The following is a 21,748-nucleotide window of genomic DNA, read 5'->3' as shown; positions in this document are numbered from 1 at the left end:
GCCGGCAAAATTGAGCAATCGGGGGAGAAGGGCCTTGGTCGCAGAGGTGACCAAGAACCCGATGGTCACTCTGACAGAACTCCAGAGTTCCTCTGTGGAGATGGGAGAAACTTCCAGAAGGACAACCATCTCTGCAGCACTCCACTAATCAGGAGTAGAGTGGCCAGACGGAAGCCACTCCTCAGTAAAAGGCACATTGCAGCCTGCTTGGAGTTTGCCAAAAGGCAACTAAAGGACTCTCAGACCATGAGAAACAAGATTCTCTGGTCTGATGAAACCAAGATTGAACTCTTTGGCCTGAATGCCAAGAGTCACGTCTGGAGGAAACCTGGCACCATCCCTACGGTGAAGCATGGTGGTGGCAGCATCATGCTGTGGGGATGTTTTTCAGCAGCAGGAACTGGGAGACTGGTCAGGATCGAGGAAAAGACGAACGGAGCAAAAGTACAGAGAGATCCTTGATGAAAATCTGCTCCAGAGCACTCAGGACCTCAGACTGGGGCAAAGGTTCACCTTCCAACAGGACAACGACCCTATGCACACAGCCAAGACAACGCAGGAGTGGCTTCGGGACAAATCTCTGAATGTCCTTGAGTGGCCCAGCCAGAGTCCGGACTTGAACCTGATCTAACATCTCTGGAGAGACCTGAAAATAGATGCAGCGATGCTCCCCATCCAACCTGACAGCGCTTGAGAGGATCTGCAGAGAAGAATGGGAGAAACTCGCCAAATACAGATGTGCCAAGCTTGTAGTGTCATACTGTCATGAGAATTTCTACATACATACAGCTTTATACCCCTTGACACACAAAGGCACTTTGCTCTGCCCACCTTTAGGAGGCTTTTTTTAACCCGTTTTCTCAGTCCCCTTCACCCTAGAATGTTTAGTCCCGCCCCCCTCTGTTAGTGGGTTGCCACTACATTATAACTCTAACACCGTTCACACATTTATACTGTATTTGGGGTGAAATCCTTTAGTCATTATTCTTAAAATACAAATTAATCTATCACATACCCAAGAAGACTGAAGGCTGTAATCGCTGCCAAAGGTGCTTCAACAAAGTACTGATTAAAGGGTCTGAATACTTATGTAAATGTGATATATTTTCTTATGTTCTTTTTTTTTTAGCTAAAATGTCTGAACCTGTTTTTGCTTTGTCATTGTGAGGTTGTGTGTGTAGATTGATGAGGGGGGAAAAAACAACTTAATCCATTTTAGAAATAAGGCTGTAACGTAACAAAATGTGGAAAAAGTCAAGGGGTCTGAATACTTTCCGAATGCACTGTAGATACATTTATCAACAAAAAAAACGGTGGGTGTGTTCGTGTTACAAAGGCAAAACATTTTATGCTGTAAATATCATATTGATGTGCATATAAAGACAGTACACCTACACATACCTAGCAAATAAAAGTTCTAACCAGAACTAGAATGGCATCTATTTGTCTATTTGGCCAAATCTAAGGATTTGGCTTTCTAACCACACACTGACATTCACAGCTGTCTGGGTGAGGTTCTGTCTTCAAGTCTCCAGTGGTTGATTGAGTCCCTTCCATTTATGTAATGTATTACAGGTTATAGACAGTGCAGTCAGGTGGCAGGAGGGGTGGAGTGCATGACACCATCCTGGATATGACAGAGTTTGCCTCAACCCATCGGGTCCATCAGGCAAAGGCAAACACCCCATAATGTCAAAGTGAATTATGTTTTTAGAAATGTTTACGAATTAATAGAAAATGAAAATAAGTATTCAACCCCTTTGTTATGGCAAGCCTAAATAAGTTCAGGAGTAAAAATGTGCTTAACATGTCACATAATAAGTTGCATGGACTCACTCTGTGTGCAATAATAGTGTTTAACATGATTCTTGAATGACTACCGCATCTCTGTACCCCACACATACAATTATCTGCAAGGTCCCTCAGTCGAGCAGTGAATTTCAAACACAGATTCAACCACAAACACCAGGGAGGTTTTCCAATGCCTCGCAAAGCAGGGCACCTATTAGTAGATGGGTAAAAAAAGCAGACTGAATATCCCTTTGAGCATGGTGAAGTTATTAATTAGTCTTTGGATGGTGTATCAATACACCCAGTCACTACAAAAGATACAGGCGTCCTTTCTAACTCAGTTGCCGGAGAGGAAGGAAACTGCTCAGGGATTTCACCATGAGGCCAATGGTGACTCAAAAACAGTTAGAGTTTAATGGATCAACAACATTGTATACTACATGACCAAAAGTATGTGGACACCTGCTCGTCAAACATCTAAATCCAAATCATGGGCATTAAAATGGTGTTGGTCCCCATTTACTGTTATAACAGCCTTCACTCTTCTGGGAAGGCTTTCCACTAGATGTTGGAACATTGCTGCGGGGACTGAAGTTGGGCGATTAGGGCTGGCTCGCAGTCGTCGTTCCAATTCAATTTCCCTTCACTGGAGCTAAGGGGCCTAGCCCGAACCATGAAAAACAGCCCCAGACCATTATTCCTCCTCCACCAAACTTTACAGTTGTCCCTATGCATTGGGGTAGGTAGTGTTTTCCTGGCATCCGCCAAACCCAGATTTGTCCGTCGGACTGCTAGATGGGGAAGCGTGATTCATCACTACAGAGAACGCATTTCCACTGCTCCAGAGTCCAATGGCGGAGAGCTTTACAGCCCTCCAGCCGACGCTTGGCATTGAGCATGGTGATCTTAGGCTTGTGTGTGGCTGCTCGGCCATGGAAACCCATTTCATGAACCTCCAGACGAACAGTTATTGTTCTGACGTTTGGAACTCGGTAGTGAGTGTTGCAACCGAGGACAAATTATTTTTACACGCTACACGCTTCAGCACTCGGCGTAACCCCAAGGCAGTTGTGGTTACTCACCGAAGTCCAGTGGTCTCCCGTGAGAGCAAAAGCCTTTGCATGTTTCAACTCCTCCGCTTTCGTAGCCCTCTCGCTTTCATATAGCTTGTGTATTCTTGCAACGACTGTGGTTCTCGAGGGTAACTCATATGTTGAGTCGTTTGATGCTATCCAAATGATATCCCTCAAGACTTAGTCCTCCACAATGTAGACTGGCCTGCAAGCTGTAGCTATCCATTTTGGTATTGCTTGTGTTAGCTTGCTGCTCGTCGACTTGTCCATAGGCCTCCCGCGCACACTCTTCTAGCTTAACCTGCCGAAGATGTCCTCCATTGCTACTAGTAGCGTTACTTGTATTGCCGGGTCAACTGTATGTTTCCCTGCTACAAGTAGCGTTACTTGCATTGCCGGGTCAACTGTATGTTTCACTTGTAAATGATAATGAAGACTCTGTACTTCGGTGATAAACAAATTCAGCCTTGCAGTAGATGCAAATTACTTTGGTTTTATCCAGAGAGCCATCTAGGAGTGATTTAAAATTGAATTTGTCATTTAAAAGCCCCTTACTAGCATTCTCCATCATTCAGTCATACAAGTAGCTAGCTAGTAAAGTGTTTGTCAAACTAGCGCATCGGCTGCCAGGGCTTGAATTTGAACTATGGGGGTCAAACTAAGAAAATGCGTTAATGGCGTCAAAAAAATGAACAGCATTAAAAATGTAAGCATTAACGCATTATTAACGCGTCAACTTTGAAAGCCCTACTTATTAGTAATCACCTTTTGTACCTTCTGAGGTGTTTGCCAACGCCTGATGGGCATAGCAGCGTAGATCAGTTCCAGGCCCCTCTCGTGACAGATACTGGTCAGGAAGGAGCCTGACTTCGGCTCCTATATCACAGAGGAGGGAGAGAGGGAAAGTCTGTCACAGACAGTCATGGAAGCCAACAGTAAATATACGGTTGAACATAGCCAATCAGAGATCCTGATTCACAGCTAATTTACAAGCGATTGGTTGGCATTACTCACTCTGGCCCAGGAGTAGTCCATTGGCACAGTGGAAAGGGGCACCTTCTTACAACATACAAGACACACATACAGTGGGGAAAAAAAGTATTTAGTCAGCCACCAATTGTGCAAGTTCTCCCACTTAAAAAGATGAGAGAGGCCTGTAATTTTCATCATAGGTACCTGTCAACTATGACAGACAAATTGAAAAAAGAAATCCAGAAAATCACATTGTAGGATTTTTAATGAATTTATTTGCAAATTATGGTGGAAAATAAGTATTTGGTCAATAACAAAAGTTTCTCAATACTTTGTTATATACCCTTTGTTGGCAATGACACAGGTCAAACGTTTTCTGTAAGTCTTCACAAGGTTTTCACACACTGTTGCTGGTATTTTGGCCCATTCCTCCATGCAGATCTCCTCTAGAGCAGTGATGTTTTGGGGCTGTCGCTGGGCAACACGGACATTCAACTCCCTCCAAAGATTTTCTATGGGGTTGAGATCTGGAGACTGGCTAGGCCACTCCAGGACCTTGAAATGCTTCTTACGAAGCCACTCCTTCGTTGCCCGGGCGGTGTGTTTGGGATCATTGTCATGCTGAAAGACCCAGCCATGTTTCATCTTCAATGCCCTTGCTGATGGAATGAGGTTTTCACTCAAAATCTCACGATACATGGCCCCATTCAATCTTTCCTTTACACGGATCAGTCGTCCTGGTCCCTTTGCAGAAAAACAGCCCCAAAGCATGATGTTTCCACCCCATGCTTCACAGTAGGTATGGTGTTCTTTGGATGCAACTCAGGATTCTTTGTCCTCCAAACACGACGAGTTTAGTTTTTACCAAAAAGTTATATTTTGGTTTCATCTGACCATATGACATTCTCCCAATCCTCCAAATGCACTCTAGCAAACTTCAGACGGGCCTGGACATGTACTGGCTTAAGCAGGGGGACACGTCTTGTACTGCAGGATTTGAGTCCCTGGCGGCGTAGTGTGTTACTGATGGTAGGCTTTGTTACTTTGGTCCCAGCTCTCTGCAGGTCATTCACTAGGTCCCCCCGTGTGGTTCTGGGATTTTTGCTCACCGTTCTTGTGATCATTTTGACCCCACGGGGTGAGATCTTGCGTGGAGCCCCAGATCAAGGGAGATTATCATTGGTCTTGTATGTCTTCCATTTCCTAATAATTGCTCCCACAGTTGATTTCTTCAAACCAAGCTGCTTACCTATTGCAGATTCAGTCTTCCCAGCCTGGTGCAGGTCTACAATTTTGTTTCTGGTGTCCTTTGACAGCTCTTTGGTCTTGGCCATAGTGGAGTTCGGAGTGTGACTGTTTGAGGTTGTGGACAGGTGTCTTTTATACTGATAACAAGTTCAAACAGGTGCCATTAATACAGGTAACGAGTGGAGGACAGAGGAGCCTCTTAAAGAAGAAGTTACAGGTCTGTGAGAGCCAGAAATCTTTCTTGTTTGTAGGTGACCAAATACTTATTTTCCACCATAATTAGCAAATAAATTCATTAAAAATCCTACAATGTGATTTTCTGGATTTTTCTTTCTTGATTTGTCTGTCATAGTTGACGTGTACCTATGATGAAAATTACAGGCCTCTCTCATCTTTTTAAGTGGGAGAACTTGCACAATTGGTGGCTGACTAAATACTTTTTCCCCCCACTGTATACACACAGCACTGATTACATTATCAATGGTGGTTAGGTGAATTCCAGGACAGGTAGTATTTTGACCATTGACCAGATCAAATGTGACCAACCTGATTCAAGTGTCCTCCTTTACTCTGAAGTGTCTGGCCACTGCCTCAGCCTTCTGTAACAGCTCCTGATATGGAGCGTTTCCACAATGCTGCTGAACAACAAATCCACCAGGTTTTGTACGTAGCCTGTGAATGAAATAAAATATCATCACTCAATATATAGTGAGAAAAATAACTTTCTCTAGTTTTGAAGTAATTGATATGCTAATAGAGGGACTGTAACTACAGAATAGATTGAGGCTGGTGACGCTGACACCGTTACTATGCAACCAGTTATGTATGTTGCTGAATGTTTGCTGACACGTTTTGCTATTTGCTTCCAGAGCCATAGATATATTTGTAGTAGAGAAGTACCATACTTTTTGCCCTAGAAAATACATGATAAACGTATGAGTACAGGCACGTTGTTTTGCGTTAGCAGACGAAGCCCCCGAATGCTAGCTAGCTACCTAACTTGCATATCCATGTTAGCTATCAATATTTTTATCCGAGTTGAAATTAGTTGGCTAGCTAGCTAGCCTGTTTGAGTTGAAACATTATTGAAAGCAAGCAGGCTACATCTTATGCAGTGGCAATTTTAGCATGTACAATAATGTTTAAGATGCATGCCAGCAAAGCCACTACAACACTAAACAATACATTAATTGCACTATAACGGAGACAAACTGTGTCCACAAACTGTTAGGGCCTACGTAAAGCTGTCCCAACAGCAGAGTCCCAACAGCAGTCCCAACACCTTACCACTGCTACACCTGGCTATCAGCGGAGCCTTGTCTGGTAGTAAAACAGTTCATTCAGCCTCATTTACTGCCTTTTAAAAAAACATAGCTGATATGGCTGACTTGCTTCAACAAATGTGGTTTCTACTGACAATTGAGATGTACAAACTATGGCATAAGGGAACGATTAGCAGATAAGAGGCAATCCGTAATTTCGATTAATACATTAATGAGCGAGCTAAAACGGACGTAGTCAATATAACTATTTGTTCAGCACTTTTTAAATGTACAGCGACAGAATTCAGAACATGGGCCGTTCTTACAGTATTCTTCCTCTACACCAAGTCAGAACCGTAGGATAAATAAAGGGGGCATATAAGCAGACAGTGAAAGCTCCTATAATATTAGATTATTACATTTCTCTAAAACAGGCTATAGGCTACATGTGCACCACCAAGTCAGAACAGTAGGCTAAATTACTTAGTATTACTTTCTTAGCTACAGTATACATATCTCCCTGGCATATTACATAATTTATGCAAATCAAATCAAATTTTATTTTTCACATACACGTGTTTAGCAGATGTTATAGCGGGTGTAGCGAAATGCTTGTAAATGCAGCAGCATACAATACATTTTTGGACTCACCTTATTGTGCTGTGCTCACTTGAACAGGAAGGTGGCGCGGCATTCCTTCATGGGCAAATTTCGTCATCAAACTTTGTCATCAAAGTCTGGCATTCTCTGGATTTATGGTGTTTAAGACAACTGGGAACTCGGAAAAAATAATTTCTGCACAAACTGTCAAACTGTCTCAGGGAAGCTCATCTGCGTGCTTGTCGTCCTCACCAGGGTCTTGACCTGACTGCAGACTTGCAATTCCGAATTGGATGACCGTTGAAAATATTTTTTGCCAGTCGAGCTCGTTCCCAGTTATCTTGAAGTCACTGATGTCTGAGATTTCCGAGTTTCCAGTTGTTTTGAGCGCGGCAGAAGTCATGCTGGATTGACAGCATGGCCAATGTTGAATGTTTGGAAAAGAGACCCTTAAACCCAGACTTGGACCACACACCCACTCCACTGAATAGCAGGCTAGTGATTGCTTTGCAATGCTTGCAGTTAGCCACTGATTCCTTCCAAAACACTCATTGTTGAATTTGCGATTTCCAACTTGTTGTGTAATGTTTATGTCTAATGGCCGATGAGCACCAATACGTTATATCTATAATTTCTCTTCATTATTTCTCGGCAGATTTGCCAGTAGATTGTCGACTTGATTCATGATGACTGCTAGCTTGCTAGCTAAGATTTTGAAAGTATGATGTTGACACGATCAGTCCAATCAAAAGTACTGTAGATTTAACGTGATTTGACGTCATTTTATCTGTGGCCAATGACCTTGAGCCTTCTTGGATGGGCACTTCTAATGTTACTCTATAGCTCTCCCCGTAGATTTTGCGGTGACGTAGTGTCCCCATGAGTGACAGAACACTGAGCCAATCACGGTGCAACTAGAGAACATTACCAACCCCTACACTCCATATTTTCCACTGGTTGGCCCACCACCACAGAAAGCACTGAGCTAGGCTGAAACACCTGCATTTTGGAGTTTGTATGCGGCTTTATTAACTCAATGATTTATTTATTTATTTTTGTACATTGTTTGCAAACTGATATGTGACACGTATTAATGCCAAAATGACATGCAAAACAGGCACACACAAAAAAAGAAATGTTATTTTTATTTTATCTAAACAGGTGGGGCAGAGTCGCCACTGATCTTATGATACATCCAATGCTTTCTCTGTATTGACCCTAAATGCAAATGGAGTGCAGTTAGCTTTTGTTAGCTAATGTGAGCATGCACATCTTCCTCTGACATGCTACATCACATTACACGTTAGCTTGATGTATTTAGCGAGCTACAGTATTATTCCCCTTTTATCTGTGGTATCATAGCTAGCCTGGCTCTCTAGTATTATCAAATAATGTTGTATAACCAAAAGTAACTAGATATCTACTTAGCTAACATACTCACCAACGGATGTAATCCATTCCTGGCCATCTGGCAATATTTTTGAAATGCACTGTTTGCACCAACTTTATGGAAGTCCATTTTCACTCTTATTTGCCAAGCGAAATGTGCGTGCGTTGCAACCATATGCAGACTTGGCAACATTATTGTCCACAAACTCCACATGGCAGCTAGGGCCGGACAACAATGTGTTGTCTCTGGGCAATGGCGAAGGTGCATAAAGATGGAGGAATTCAGATATGACGTCATTGTTTTTAGCAATACCCACAGAGTTCTTAAACTACGACGCACAACATGGTTCAATGTGCCAGTAAATCAGCACAATCTACTTTTTAGTTTTTTCATATTGCTGCCGTCTTGGAGCTAGAATTTGGATAATGTATACCGCGCTAATGCCGATACAAAAAAACAGTAATGGAGAGCAATGTACAATACGGCAAACTTAGCAAACGAGGCATTTGTGGTAAGTACATGGGGTCCACCATCTTTATGCACCTTCGCCATTGGACATCATTAGCATGTAAGTATTCCAGTGGTTGGCAATCATTTCGGCTCGAGGGCCACATCAGGATAAAAAAATTCAGAGGATGGGCAGTTATTTAAAAACGTATAGGTCCATTGTAATTTCTACATATTTTCTATCTAGTTTTAGACTTTCAAGATTGGCCTGGAGTGTTTTTTTAACCCAAAATAATCATTTTCCCCGCGGGCCATATGTTGCACACACCTGAAATAATCCATACCCAACCCTCAAATAAGTCATGACGAACTCAGTTACAAAACTCTGTTTTGGATGAGACTGACTTTATGACCAAAATTGTCCTATTAACACTTTGTAGTATATTTTGACACTAGAATAAATGTTTCTGACTCATATCGATGCCATATGAGTTGTTTTCTACCAGATAAGTTGTTTATTGCCTTCAGTTGCTCTTTAAAGCAATATATTTTAGTATTTTGTTCTTTAGTCCACTACAATCCCAATAAGTGTGTATGTCAACAGTCAACTTTTCAAGGTAGAGCACTTTCAGTACAGAGCAAAACATGTTTTGATTATGCTTTGTATGGTGTTAAGAATTAACAAATTCAGGAGAGAGGACCAGACTTGAATGCAACACTAACTATACTGAACAAAAATATAAACACAACATGTAAAATGCAAAAATGTTGTGCACAAAATGTCTCCTTTGTCAAGATAATCCATCTACCTGTCAGGTGTGGCATATCAAGAAGCTGATTAAACAGCATGATCATTACACAGGTGCAAAGTTTTGAGGGAGCTTGCATTTGGCTTGCTGACTGCAGGAAATGTCCACTCTGTTGCCAAAGAATGTAATGTTCATTTCTCTATCATAAGCCGCCTCACAACCGCAGACCACGTGTAACCACGCCAGCCCAGGACCTCCACATCCGGCTTCTTCACCTGCGGGATCGTCTGAGACCAGTCAACAGCCTGATCAACTCTATGAGAAGGAGATGTGTCGCGCTTCTATGATATCATGGCGGTCGGCAAACAATCGTTTAAGTGCATGCCGCCACCTACTGTGCTGGAATGTATGAATAATAATGATCTGCCCAATTCTGTACTACCATGAAAATAAAATTCAAACCAAATAAATACCACACTCTCCCCAAAAAAACTCCCCAACCCGATATAAACTTTATCTATATCATGCTGAAACACTCCACCCTTAGGATTGTTCAGCATGTCAACAACCATTTCAATGGTAACATTTGTTACCCCCAATATCTCAAAGTGTCCTTTGACACCGCACATTCATGAGCACAAGATTTCTGAACAGGCCTCGAAACCATGCCAGGACCATCAGAAGCACCAGCCCCAACAGTAGGTCCACTTACTTCAGATACATCCATGTAAGCTTCATCAGTCCGCACTGTAGTTCTACCAATCTGTTTTACGTCCTCTGCATACGATACATCATGACTGATCCTATATCTCTAGCCTCTCTCTGTACCTGGCATCCACCAAATGCTGCACTGTGTTCTCCCCCACAATTACAGCACTTAACCTTCACATTACTTCCACATTCACCATAATCTTGTGCCCCTCCACTCTACATGTTCCATTCTTTGGCATTTAAAACACTGTGGTGCATATGGGACAAATTCTCTAACATTGAAACTAAGGAATCCTATCTGTACTTTTTCCGGCAAGACTTTCTCAAACCTCAACATCACTGATAAGCTTTCACTTCTTTGACCCGCTTTCTTACTGATCAACCTTTTGGCCTCAATCACTCTGCCTTCACATTTTCTTAAATATCATATGTGGACATACATTTTGGGACCCCAGTGATGACTCCCCTCAATCTAGTATAAGCACCAGGGACATGGCTTTTAATCTTCTTCCCAGTAAGCTTTTCCATTTTCAGAATCTTCTCTTGCTGAGGCTGGCTACCACACAATATTAACAATCTACCATTTCCAATGAACCAAGCTAATTTCACTTCACCTATCTCTTTCTCTACTGCATTAGTTAGCCAGATAGGGTGTAAGTGAGGCCACTGCTTTCTGTACCGACCATTACGGTCCTTGACCCTCATCCTCCCGCTCCATACCATCAGAACTGACACCCATATTGTTCACATTCCAGCACAGTTGTCCTCACTACTCACCGCCATTTCTGACCCAACCCTCCTGTCTTCCTTTCCCAAATGGTGGTCACACCAGATACTGACTTGTTTTCTGATCCACGTCCCTACTTTTTTTTTTTAAGGCATCTGTGACCAACAAACAGCTGCATATCTGTATTCCCAGTCACGTGGAATCCATAGATTAAGGACTAAGAAATGTATTTCAATTGACTGATTTCCTTATAGAAACTGTAACTCATAACTGTAAAATCGTTGAAATTGTTGTATGTTGCATTTATATTTGCCGCGAACCCAGCTCCTCAATAGCATCAGCTGCAACTCATTGCTAATCAGCCTCCACACCTGTCCTCCTTAATCACCACTGCCACTTAAACCTGACCAAACTAACATTCCTCCTCTATGTTCTGCAGTGCATGTTGCGTTGCATGACACTGTGCGTTACTAGCCTGATCAAGGTTCGCATCCCTCCTTCTCCACCGTCTATCTAGTATCTCTTAGGTTCTTCCAAGGATCTCCTAGGGGGATTGCCATCACCACAGCAGCCTAACTACCATGGCCTGATGTCTACATGAGACTCCAAACTCTACAGAGTCCACCACCCAGATTCTTCATCTGCAGACTTCGGCTTCATCTGGAATATTCTCATCCCCTCCTGAATCCTTCTCACATCCATTCAATTCCCTCCATAAATATTCTAAACCAAATTCAATGTCTGGTCCTTAAACTCGTGAAAAATCCTATGATGACTAGAATATTGAATGTTTTTGAGTGTACTATTCCTTTAACTACTGCTGATTAAAAACAAAACAAAAAAATGTCTTGCTTCTCCGCAGTAAATTTGCAGGAACACCCAACATGACTCTATAAACAACCTGATGTGTTGGCTGCAGGCCCTCATTCCAGGCTCACACACACTGAAACCTTTCTCCTGGAGGATTCTCCTCAGAGGCTTTGCTTTACGGTAGCTTTCAGGAAGCCCCGTCTTTATGCTTCTTTGATAAATGAAAACAGTTTTGACTCATGTCGATGGTGGATACCTTCTAACAGACTTTGTGTGTGTGTGTCTCGCGCTCTCTCTCTCTCTTTGTGTGTGCTCTGCCTGCACACGCTTTGCAGACGGCCCACTGGAGAGAAGCCCTGAACATCCTGAAGCTAGTGGTGTCCCGGTCGGCCAGCCTGGTGCAGCCATCGTCCCCCCACAGCGAGCTGTCCCACCTGGACCCCCGGGTGTGGGAGCGCTCCTCCAAGGCCCTGCCTGGGAAAACATTGGACTTTACTTTCGACATCTCTGAGGTTTGTCAGACAATCGACGGTCCTTTTGATCTGTTTCTCTCCCTTTCTCTCTCTCTCTCTTGCTTACTATCTTCCTCTCTCACAAACACACTGTATTTTCTTTTTCTCTCTCTCTCCCTCTCTCTCGTTCTGTTTCTCTCCCTTTACCTCTCACATCCTCTCACTCTGACGTAATGTTGTCGCTCCCTGTCTGAGAGCCAAGCCACGGACAAGACAGGGTTTGTTCTGTGCATGAAGCTGTTCTGTGTTACATAAAGACTGCTTCCCAAATGGCACCCTATTCCCTATATAGTGTACTACTTTTGACCAGGGCTCAGGGTGCCATTTGGGACAAAGCCAAAGGTTTGGTGTTAAAAGCAAGAAGGCCACTTAGAAGAGTGGTTCTGTCTCGTGTTTTCCTGTACTTTTCCTGTGTTTTCCAGGGTGCGGTACTGGTGTGAGACTGTGTTGATGACTGGATCTGTTTTGAACAGGAAACATGTCTTTCCTTTCAGTTCATTATTGATTGTGCCTTTTAATAATGACCCTAGTAGATTAGCAGCAAAGCTAGAAAAGTACCCACACACACACAGTAAACAATATCAGCCAGGCTGGGCAGAGCTAGGCTAGAAAGCGATGTTGTGAGGGCTAACAGACAGACTGGGCAGCGGTGTATGATTTATGTACGTCTGGGAACCAAACAGGCAGCAATTTGTGCGGTTTATGAATGGCAGGAAATATTGTCAGACAGGGCTGCTGCCGTCCTTTGTGTGGGAATCAGGGAGGAGGAGAGTTCAAACTGGGCTGGGGTGGAGAGGGAGGGAGCGCCAGCCAAACAGAGATCCAGAGAGCATTACAGCCTAGAGAGGAATGATTGAACAAACTAACCCCTCAGAGAAATTCCTCAGTATTTTTAGACGGAAGGGGGTCGGGGAGAAAACACAGCAGAAGGAACAGCATGTTACAAGAGGCACATGGAATCTGTGTGAATTGACTGCAGGTGGGTTGTGCAAATCTCTCCTGCTCGGTAACTGAGCTGCCGGGGCTATGAACAGCTGCCAATGGGACAGTGCTAAGGGCTTAACAAACGCTGCCTGGCAGGTGTTGAAATATTGATGAGCGGCTGAATACTTGGCCTGGCTGGACTGGAGCAGCCATAGGACAGAGGAATGTCCGCTCATGGACTTATTGCCGCAGAGAGACACACTGGTTCTGCTCCAAACGTCTGCTCTGTGTGACTCACAAAGGCCCCTGTGTGTAGACCCCAGTGATAGGCAGGAGGTATGAGGAGCTGCAAGGTCCTCCAGGCCGGGAGGGGAAGAGCCAGGCCATAGCTGTGACCTGCAGCATCACCTCCATCACCTCCTCGGGCTCCACCTCCAACAACGTCCTGGTTCCAGTCAGCTGGAAAAGACCCCAGTCCTCTCAGGTCAGTGTCACCCTTTCACCCTCAGTGTCTCAGGTCAGCCTCCCCCTTTCACCCCTCCTCCCCCTTTCACCCCTCCTCCCCCAGTCTTTTCAGGTCAGTGACCCCCTTTCTCCCCAGTCCCCCACTCCTCCCCCAGTCATAGCTGTGAGTGTGCCCTTGAGCAAGTCACTTAACCCTATTTGCTCCTGTAAGTCGCTCTGGATGACTAAAATGCAATTGTAAAATGTAAGGGGGATACTGACCTGAGGGTTAATTAGGGTTAAGTGACTTGCTCAAGGGCACATCGACAGATTTTTCACCTAGTCACATCAGAGATTCAAACCAACAACCTTTTGGTTACTGGTCCAACGCTCTTAACCGCTATGCTACCTGCCACCCCTACCTACTGTCCTCCCCCAGTCATCCAAGGTCAGTTTACCCCTCTCCTCTAGTCCTCTCAGGTCAGTCTCACCCCCTACCCCAGTCCTCACAAGTCAATCTCTCCCTTCTGTTTCAGAATGTTATCTCTATCTAGCCTGGTCACTAGTTTCTGTTTGTGCTTTAGCTAACCCCTCACGTTTCTTGTATGTCATGGCAAGGACCACTACAGAGGAGTTGGCTAAAGCACACCCAGATCTGGCCACCAGGATAATTGCTATCAGAAATTGAGAAATAACAACAAACATCCCTCGGTACCTGATTATGTAGCTCTTGTCCAGGGCATAGTGTCACTAGTAGTTCCTCCAGTCGTAGTGGAGAAACGCGCAGGTCCAGGGCATAGTGTCACTAGTAGTTCCTCCAGTCGTAGTGGGAAACGCGCACTACACCCTGGACCAGAGCAAGAGTCAACACACCTTCAAAACATGTGCATAAGGAGTGATGACTGATAATATTACAGTACATTTCTGTGTACTTTTAGTAGAACAAACACATTCCTACAGTGTTCTAATTATCCAGTGTTTACAGTGGACAGGAACAGGGGAGTCTTTTGAAAGGAAGCAGCAGAAGTACAAAGAGTCTGTCTAGCTTAATGGACATTTTACTCAAAAACGATATTTTAGTATTTTGTTAATTCATCTACTGTTAATACAATCCCAAAATTGTGCATGTCAGCAGCCAAGTTTTCAAGATGGAGCACTTTCAGTGTGATGATGATGATGCATTCCCTTTAAAGAGAAGCGAGGTCAGACTGAGATCACGTATTGTTATTTATTATATATTATGTAATCTGATGTGTTGTGCTGCTGCATCGCTGTCCTCTCAGAGGTCCCCCTCCACAGTCTGAACAATGCAGCTCTGCTCTGCTCTGCTCTGGTGGGACGTCACCTCACAGATCTCTTCTCTCCATATCTGCAGAAGAGAACACGGGAGAAGCTGGTGAATGTGTTGTCTCTGTGTGGACAGGAAGTGGGGCTCACCAAAAACCCTTCGGTGAGATACACACACACACACACACACACACACAGTTCATGTTGAATATTCATAATAAGTGAATTTTTTTGTTCAGACTCACTGAGAGACAGCGCAGTCTATACACTTATTCAACAATTCAACACTCATTTTGATGATGGCCTACTCACAACTAATATTGCAGACATTTTGTGAAAGTTATACACTGAGTGTACAAAACATTAGGAATGCTCTTTCCATGACATAGACTGACCAGGTGAAAACTATGATCCCTTATTGATGTGACCTGTTAAATCCACTTCAATCAGTGTGAATGAAGGGGAGGAGACAGGTTAAATAAGGATTTTTAAGCCTTGAGACAATTGAGAGACATGGATTGTGTATGTGTGCCATTCAGAGGGTGAATGGGCAAGACAAAAGATTTAAGTGCCTTTGAACGGGGTATAGTAGTAGGTGCCAGGTGCACCGGTTTGAGTATGTCAAGAACTGCAACGCTGCTTGGTTTTACATGCTCAACAGTTTCCCGTGTGTATCAAGAATGGTCCACCACCCAAAGGAAATTTAGCCAAGTTGACACAACTGTGGGAAGCATTGGAGTCAACATGGGCCAGCATCCCGGTGGAATGCTTTCAACACCTTGTAGAGTACATGCCATGACAAATTGAAGCTGTTCTGAGGGCAAAAGTGGGGGTGCAACTCAATATTAGGAGTTGTTCCTAATGTTTTGTACACTCAGAGTTATGTTGAGTGATGGAGGGGTAAGGAATGATGTGTAACCAATGTCATAGTAGTGCCTTAAGATTGTGTAACATGGAAGACGTAAAAAAAATATTATACTGATAATGTTGTTTATGCACTGTGATCATACAGTACACCAGTCAAAGGTTTGGACACACCAACTCATTCAAGGGTTTTTCTTTATTTTTACTATTTTCTACATTGTAGAATAATAGTGAAGATATCAAAACTATGAAATAACACATATGGAATCATGTAGTAACCAAAAAAGTGTTAAACAAATCATAATATATTCTACTTCAAAGTAGCCACCCTTTGGCTTGATGACAGCTTTGCACATTTGGCATTTTCTCAACCAGCTTCATGAGGAATGCTTTTCCAACAGTCTTGAAGGAGTTTCCACATATGCTGAGCACTTGTTGGCTGCTTTTCCTTCACTCTGCGGTCCAACTCATCCCAAACCATCTCAATTGGGTTGAGATCGGGTGATTGTGAAGGCCAGGTCATCTGATGCAGCACTCCATCACTCTCCTTCTTGGTCAAATAGCCCTTACACAGCCTGGAGGTGTGTTTTGGGTCATTGACCTGTTGAAAAACAAGACCTGTTGAGTCCCACTAAGCGAAAACCAGATGGGATGGCATATCGCTGCAGAATGCTGTGGTAGCCATGCTGGTTAAGTGTGCCTTGAATTCTAAATAAATCACAGACAGTGTCACCAGCAAAGCACCCCCACACCATCACACCTCCTCCTCCATGCTTCATGGTGGGAACCACACATGCGGAGATCATCCGTTCACCTACTCTGCATCTCAAAAAGACATGGCGGTTGGAACCAAAAATCTCAAATTTGGATTTCCACCGGTCTAATGTAAATTGCTCGTGTTTCTCGTCACCAAATAATTTATTAAAACACACTGTTTTGCAATGAGGGTCTACAGTAGCCTCAGAAGCACTCTGTAGGGTAGCACCATGGTGTAGCTGGAGGACAGCTAGTTTCTGTCCTCCTCTGGGTACATTGACTTCAATACAAAACCTAGGAGGCTCATGGTTCTCACCCCCTTCCATAGATTTACACAGTAATTATGACAACTTCCGGAGGACATGCTCCAACCTATCAGAGCTCTTGCAGTATGAACTGACATGTTGTCCACCCAATCAAGGATCAGATAATGAATCTAGTACTGAAAGCATAAGCTACAGCTAGCTAGCACTGCAGTGCATAAAATGTGGTGAGTAGGTGACTCAAAGAGAGAGAAAGACAATAGTTGAATCCTCCCGTCCCCAGGTGATCTTCTCCAGCTGTGGAGAGCTGGACCTGATGGATCTGCAGCCCAGCCTGGTGTCATCTGACGAGGGGACAAGAGAGCAGGACAACACCATGGATGGATCCTCTAGCTCCACGTCCGAACAACAGTTCAGAGTGTTCCGAGACTTTGACTTCCTGGACGTGGAGCTGGAAGATGGAGAGGTGAGATTGGTTGATTTTGATTTGATCATTTAAAAACAGAATTCTAATCACGCACCTGGATGCAATGCCTTTGAAATCATTGAGGATAAACATTAAAAAAAAAGGTTTTACAGTTTATTTCCAGTGTGGTCCTCTGGTTTAAGCAGGCAGGCTGACTGTCAGGGCTGAGAATATGACTAGCTTAGTGGTGTGTAAAAGGGTGGAAGACGTGAATGCAATGGCCAAATCACTCACAAGTTGCTTACCTTGGAACACCCATATAAGTTCTCTGGGTGTACCTTCTTGCTCAGGGGATTTTGGAGTGTAAGATATCCATGGGTTGGCCCTGTATAGACAGTACTCAGTGTGTAGTGCCGTTATGGAACCTCTGTCTCCGAAACCTAATGATGGAAGTTAAAAAAGCATTAAGTACTGTGTAGGACACCAATGTGCACCGTAATGTACTTGAGTATTGGTGCTATCAGCTTTTCAATTAATTTAGGGTGCTGAGAACTTTCTTCATCCCAAACGAGTGTCTCAGCCATACAAATGGAATTACTAAAAGGGGAATCCCCATTCAAGTCAATGAGGCCATAATGGGTGGCCCTTTCTAGTAATTATATTTATATGGTCTCAACAGATTTCTAGGACACTTTGTTGTGTCTACTTTGATTTCTTCTCTTCTATAATGAAATGTGGGTTTATTTGTTCTGTTTTTGTCTGTGCCACCATCTAGGAGCTCCAGGTAAGTTCAGTCATGTTGCAATGCTAATACTGTGTTGTGTAGATGGCATGCAGTGGGTTGTGGTAGTCTATGGTTGCGTCCCAAACAGTACCCTATTCCCTATTTAGTGCACTACTTTTGACCAGAGCCCTATGGGCCCTGGTCAAAAGTATTGCACAACGCCTCCCGAGTGGCACAGCGGTCTAAGGCAATGCATCGCAGTGCTTGAGGCGTCACTACAGACCTGGGTTCAATCACAGGCTGTGTCGCAGCCGGCCGTGACCGGGAGACCCACGAGGAGGCGCACAATTGGCCCAGCATTGTCCGGGTTAGGGGAGGGTTTGGCCGGCCGGGATGTCCTTGTCCCATCGCACTTTAGCAGCACCTTGTGGCGGGACGGGCGCATGCGCGCTGACTTCGGTCACCAATTGTACGGTGTTTCCTCCGACACATTGGTGCGGCTGGATTCCAGGTTAAGTGAGCAGTGTGTCAAGAAGCTTGGCAGGGTCGTGTTTCGGAGGATGCTCTCGACCTTCGCCTCTCCCGAGTCCGTATGGGAGTTGCAGCGATGGGACAAGACTGTAACTACCAATTGGATATCACAAATTTGGGGAGAATGTATTTTATTTTATATATATACATTTTATATATATACAATGGGGGAAAAAAGTATTTAGTCAGCCACCGATTGTGCAAGTTCTCCCACTTAAAAAGATGAGAGAGGTCTGTAATTTTCATCATAGGGACACGTCAACTATGACAGACAAATGGAGAGAAAAATTTTCCAGAAAATCACATTGTAGGATTTTTTATGAATTTATTTGCTAATTATGGTGGAAAATAAGTATTTAGTCACCTACAAACAAGCAAGATTTCTGGCTCTCACAGACCTGTAACTTCTTCTTTAAGAGGCTCCTCTGTCCTCCACTCGTTACCTGTATTAATGGCACCTGTTTGAACTTGTTATCAGTATAAAAGACACCTGTCCACAACCTCAAACAGTCACACACCAAACTCCACTATGGCCAAGACCAAAGAGCTGTCAAAGGACACCCGAAACAAAATTGTAGACCTGCACCAGGCTGGGAAGACTGAATCTGCAATAGGTAAGCAGCTTGGTTTGAAGAAATCAACTGTGGGAGCAATTATTAGGAAATGGAAGACATACAAAACCACTGATAATCTCCCTCGATCTGGGGCTCCACGCAAGATCTCACCCAATGGGGTCAAAATGATCACAAGAACGGTGAGCAAAAATCCCAGAACCACACGGGGGGACCTAGTGAATGACTTGCAGAGAGCTGGGACCCAAGTAACAAAGCCTACCATCAGTAACACACTACGCCGCCAGGGACTCAAATCCTGCAGTGCAAGACGTGTCCCCCTGCTTAAGCCAGTACATGTCCAGGCCCGTCTGAAGTTTGCTAGAGTGCATTTGGATGATCCAGAAGAGGATTGGGAGAATGTCATATGGTCAGATGAAACCAAAATAGAACTTCTTGGTAAAAACTCAACTCGTCGTGTTTGGAGGACAAAGAATGCTGAGTTGCATCCAAAGAACACCATACCTACTGTGAAGCATGGGGGTGGAAACATCATGCTTTGGGGCTGTTTTTCTGCAAAGCGACCAGGACGACTGATCCGTGTAAAGGAAAGAATGAATGGGGCCATGTATCGTGAGATTTTGAGTGAAAACATCCTTCCATCAGCAAGGGCATTGAAGATGAAACGTGGCTGGATCTTTCAGCATGACAATGATCCCAAACACGCCGCCCGGGCAACGAAGGAGTGACTTCATAAGAAGCATTTCAAGGTCCTGGAGTGGCCTAGCCAGTCTCCAGATCTCAACCCCATAGAAAATATTTGGAGGGAGTTGAAAGTCCGTGTTGCCCAGCGACAGCCCCAAAACATCACTGCTCTAGAGGAGATCTGCATGGAGGAATGGGCCAAAATACCAGCAACAGTGTGTGAAAACCTTGTGAAGACTTACAGAAAACGTTTGACCTGTGTCATTGCCAACAAAGGGTATATAACAAAGTATTGAGAAACTTTTGTTATTGACCAAATACTTATTTTCCACCATAATTTGCAAATAAATTCATTAAAAATCCTACAATGTGATTTTCTGGAGAAAAAAAATCTCAATTTGTCTGTCATAGTTGACGTGTACCTACAGTGGGGAAAAAAAGTATTTAGTCAGCCACCAATTGTGCAAGTTCTCCCACTTAAAAAGATGAGAGGCCTGTAATTTTCATCATAGGTACACGTCAACTATGACAGACAAAATGAGAAAAAAAAATCCAGAAAATCACATTGTAGGATTTTTAATGAATTTATTGGCATATGATGGTGGAAAATAAGTATTTGGTCAATAACAAAAGTTTCTCAATACTTTGTTATATACCCTTTGTTGGCAATGACACAGGTCAAACGTTTTCTGTAAGTCTTCACAAGGTTTTCACACACTGTTGCTGGTATTTTGGCCCATTCCTCCATGCAGATCTCCTCTAGAGCAGTGATGTTTTGGGGCTGTCGCTGGGCAACACAGACTTTCAACTCCCTCCAAAGATTTTCTATGGGGTTGAGATCTGGAGACTGGCTAGGCCACTCCAGGACCTTGAAATGCTTCTTACGAAGCCACTCCTTCGTTGCCCGGGCGGTGTGTTTGGGATCATTGTCATGCTGAAAGACCCAGCCACGTTTCATCTTCAATGCCCTTGCTGATGGAAGGAGGGTTTCACTCAAGATCTCAAGATACATGGCCCCATTCATTCTTTCCTTTACACGGATCAGTCGTCCTGGTCCCTTTGCAGAAAAACAGCCCCAAAGCATGATGTTTCCAACCCCATGCTTCACAGTAGGTATGGTGTTCTTTGGATGCAACTCAGCATTCTTTGTCCTCCAAACATGACGAGTTGAGTTTTTACCAAAAAGTTATATTTTGGTTTCATCTGACCATATGACATTCTCCCAATCCTCTTCTGGATCATCCAAATGCACTTCAGACGGGCCTGGACATGTACTGGCTTAAGCAGGGGGACACGTCTCGCACTGCAGGATTTGAGTCCCTGGCGGCGTAGTGTGTTACTGATGGTTGGCTTTGTTACTTTGGTCCCAGCTCTCTGCAGGTCATTCACTAGGTCCCCCCGTGTGGTTCTGGGATTTTTGCTCACCGTTCTTGTGATCATTTTGACCCCACGGGGTGAGATCTTGCGTGGAGCCCCAGATCGAGGGAGATTATCAGTGGTCTTGTATGTCTTCCATTTCCTAATAATTGCTCCCACAGTTGATTTCTTCAAACCAAGCTGCTTACCTATTGCAGATTCAGTCTTCCCAGCCTGGTGCAGGTCTACAATTTTGTTTTTGGTGTCCTTTGACAGCTCTTTGGTCTTGGCCTTTGTGAAGTTTGGAGTGTGACTGTTTGAGGTTGTGGACAGGTGTCTTTTATACTGATAACAAGTTCAAACAGGTGCCATTCATACAGGTAACGAGTGGAGGACAGAGGAGCCTCTTAAAGAAGAAGTTACAGGTCTGTGAGAGCCAGAAATCTTGCTTGTTTGTAGGTGACCAAATACTTATTTTCCACCATAATTTGCAAATAAATTCATTAAAAATCCTACAATGGGATTTTCTGGATTTTTATTTCTCAATTTGTCTGTCATAGTTGACGTGTACCTATGATGAAAATTACAGGCCTCTCTCATCTTTTTAAGTGGGAGAACTTGCGCAATTGGTGGCTGACTAAATAC

At 43.8% G+C, this 21,748-nt stretch overlaps 1 protein-coding gene across 1 annotated transcript in view; it reads left to right on the top strand.

Moving 5' to 3' along the window:
- LOC121567293 (protein furry homolog) overlaps window positions 1-21,748 on the top strand; it is a 207,458-nt gene that overhangs the window by 106,905 nt on the left and 78,805 nt on the right. The window contains exons 50-54 of the mRNA XM_045218226.1: window positions 12,116-12,292; window positions 13,533-13,700; window positions 15,036-15,110; window positions 17,114-17,296; window positions 18,012-18,020. Of these exons, the coding sequence (XP_045074161.1) occupies window positions 12,116-12,292; window positions 13,533-13,700; window positions 15,036-15,110; window positions 17,114-17,296; window positions 18,012-18,020 (612 nt within the window). The remainder of the gene's footprint in view (window positions 1-12,115; window positions 12,293-13,532; window positions 13,701-15,035; window positions 15,111-17,113; window positions 17,297-18,011; window positions 18,021-21,748) is intronic.

Source organism: Coregonus clupeaformis, chromosome 6 (assembly GCF_020615455.1).
Source record: "Coregonus clupeaformis isolate EN_2021a chromosome 6, ASM2061545v1, whole genome shotgun sequence".
Taxonomy (NCBI): domain Eukaryota; kingdom Metazoa; phylum Chordata; class Actinopteri; order Salmoniformes; family Salmonidae; genus Coregonus; species Coregonus clupeaformis.
This window is presented reverse-complemented; position numbering and strand designations above follow the sequence as displayed.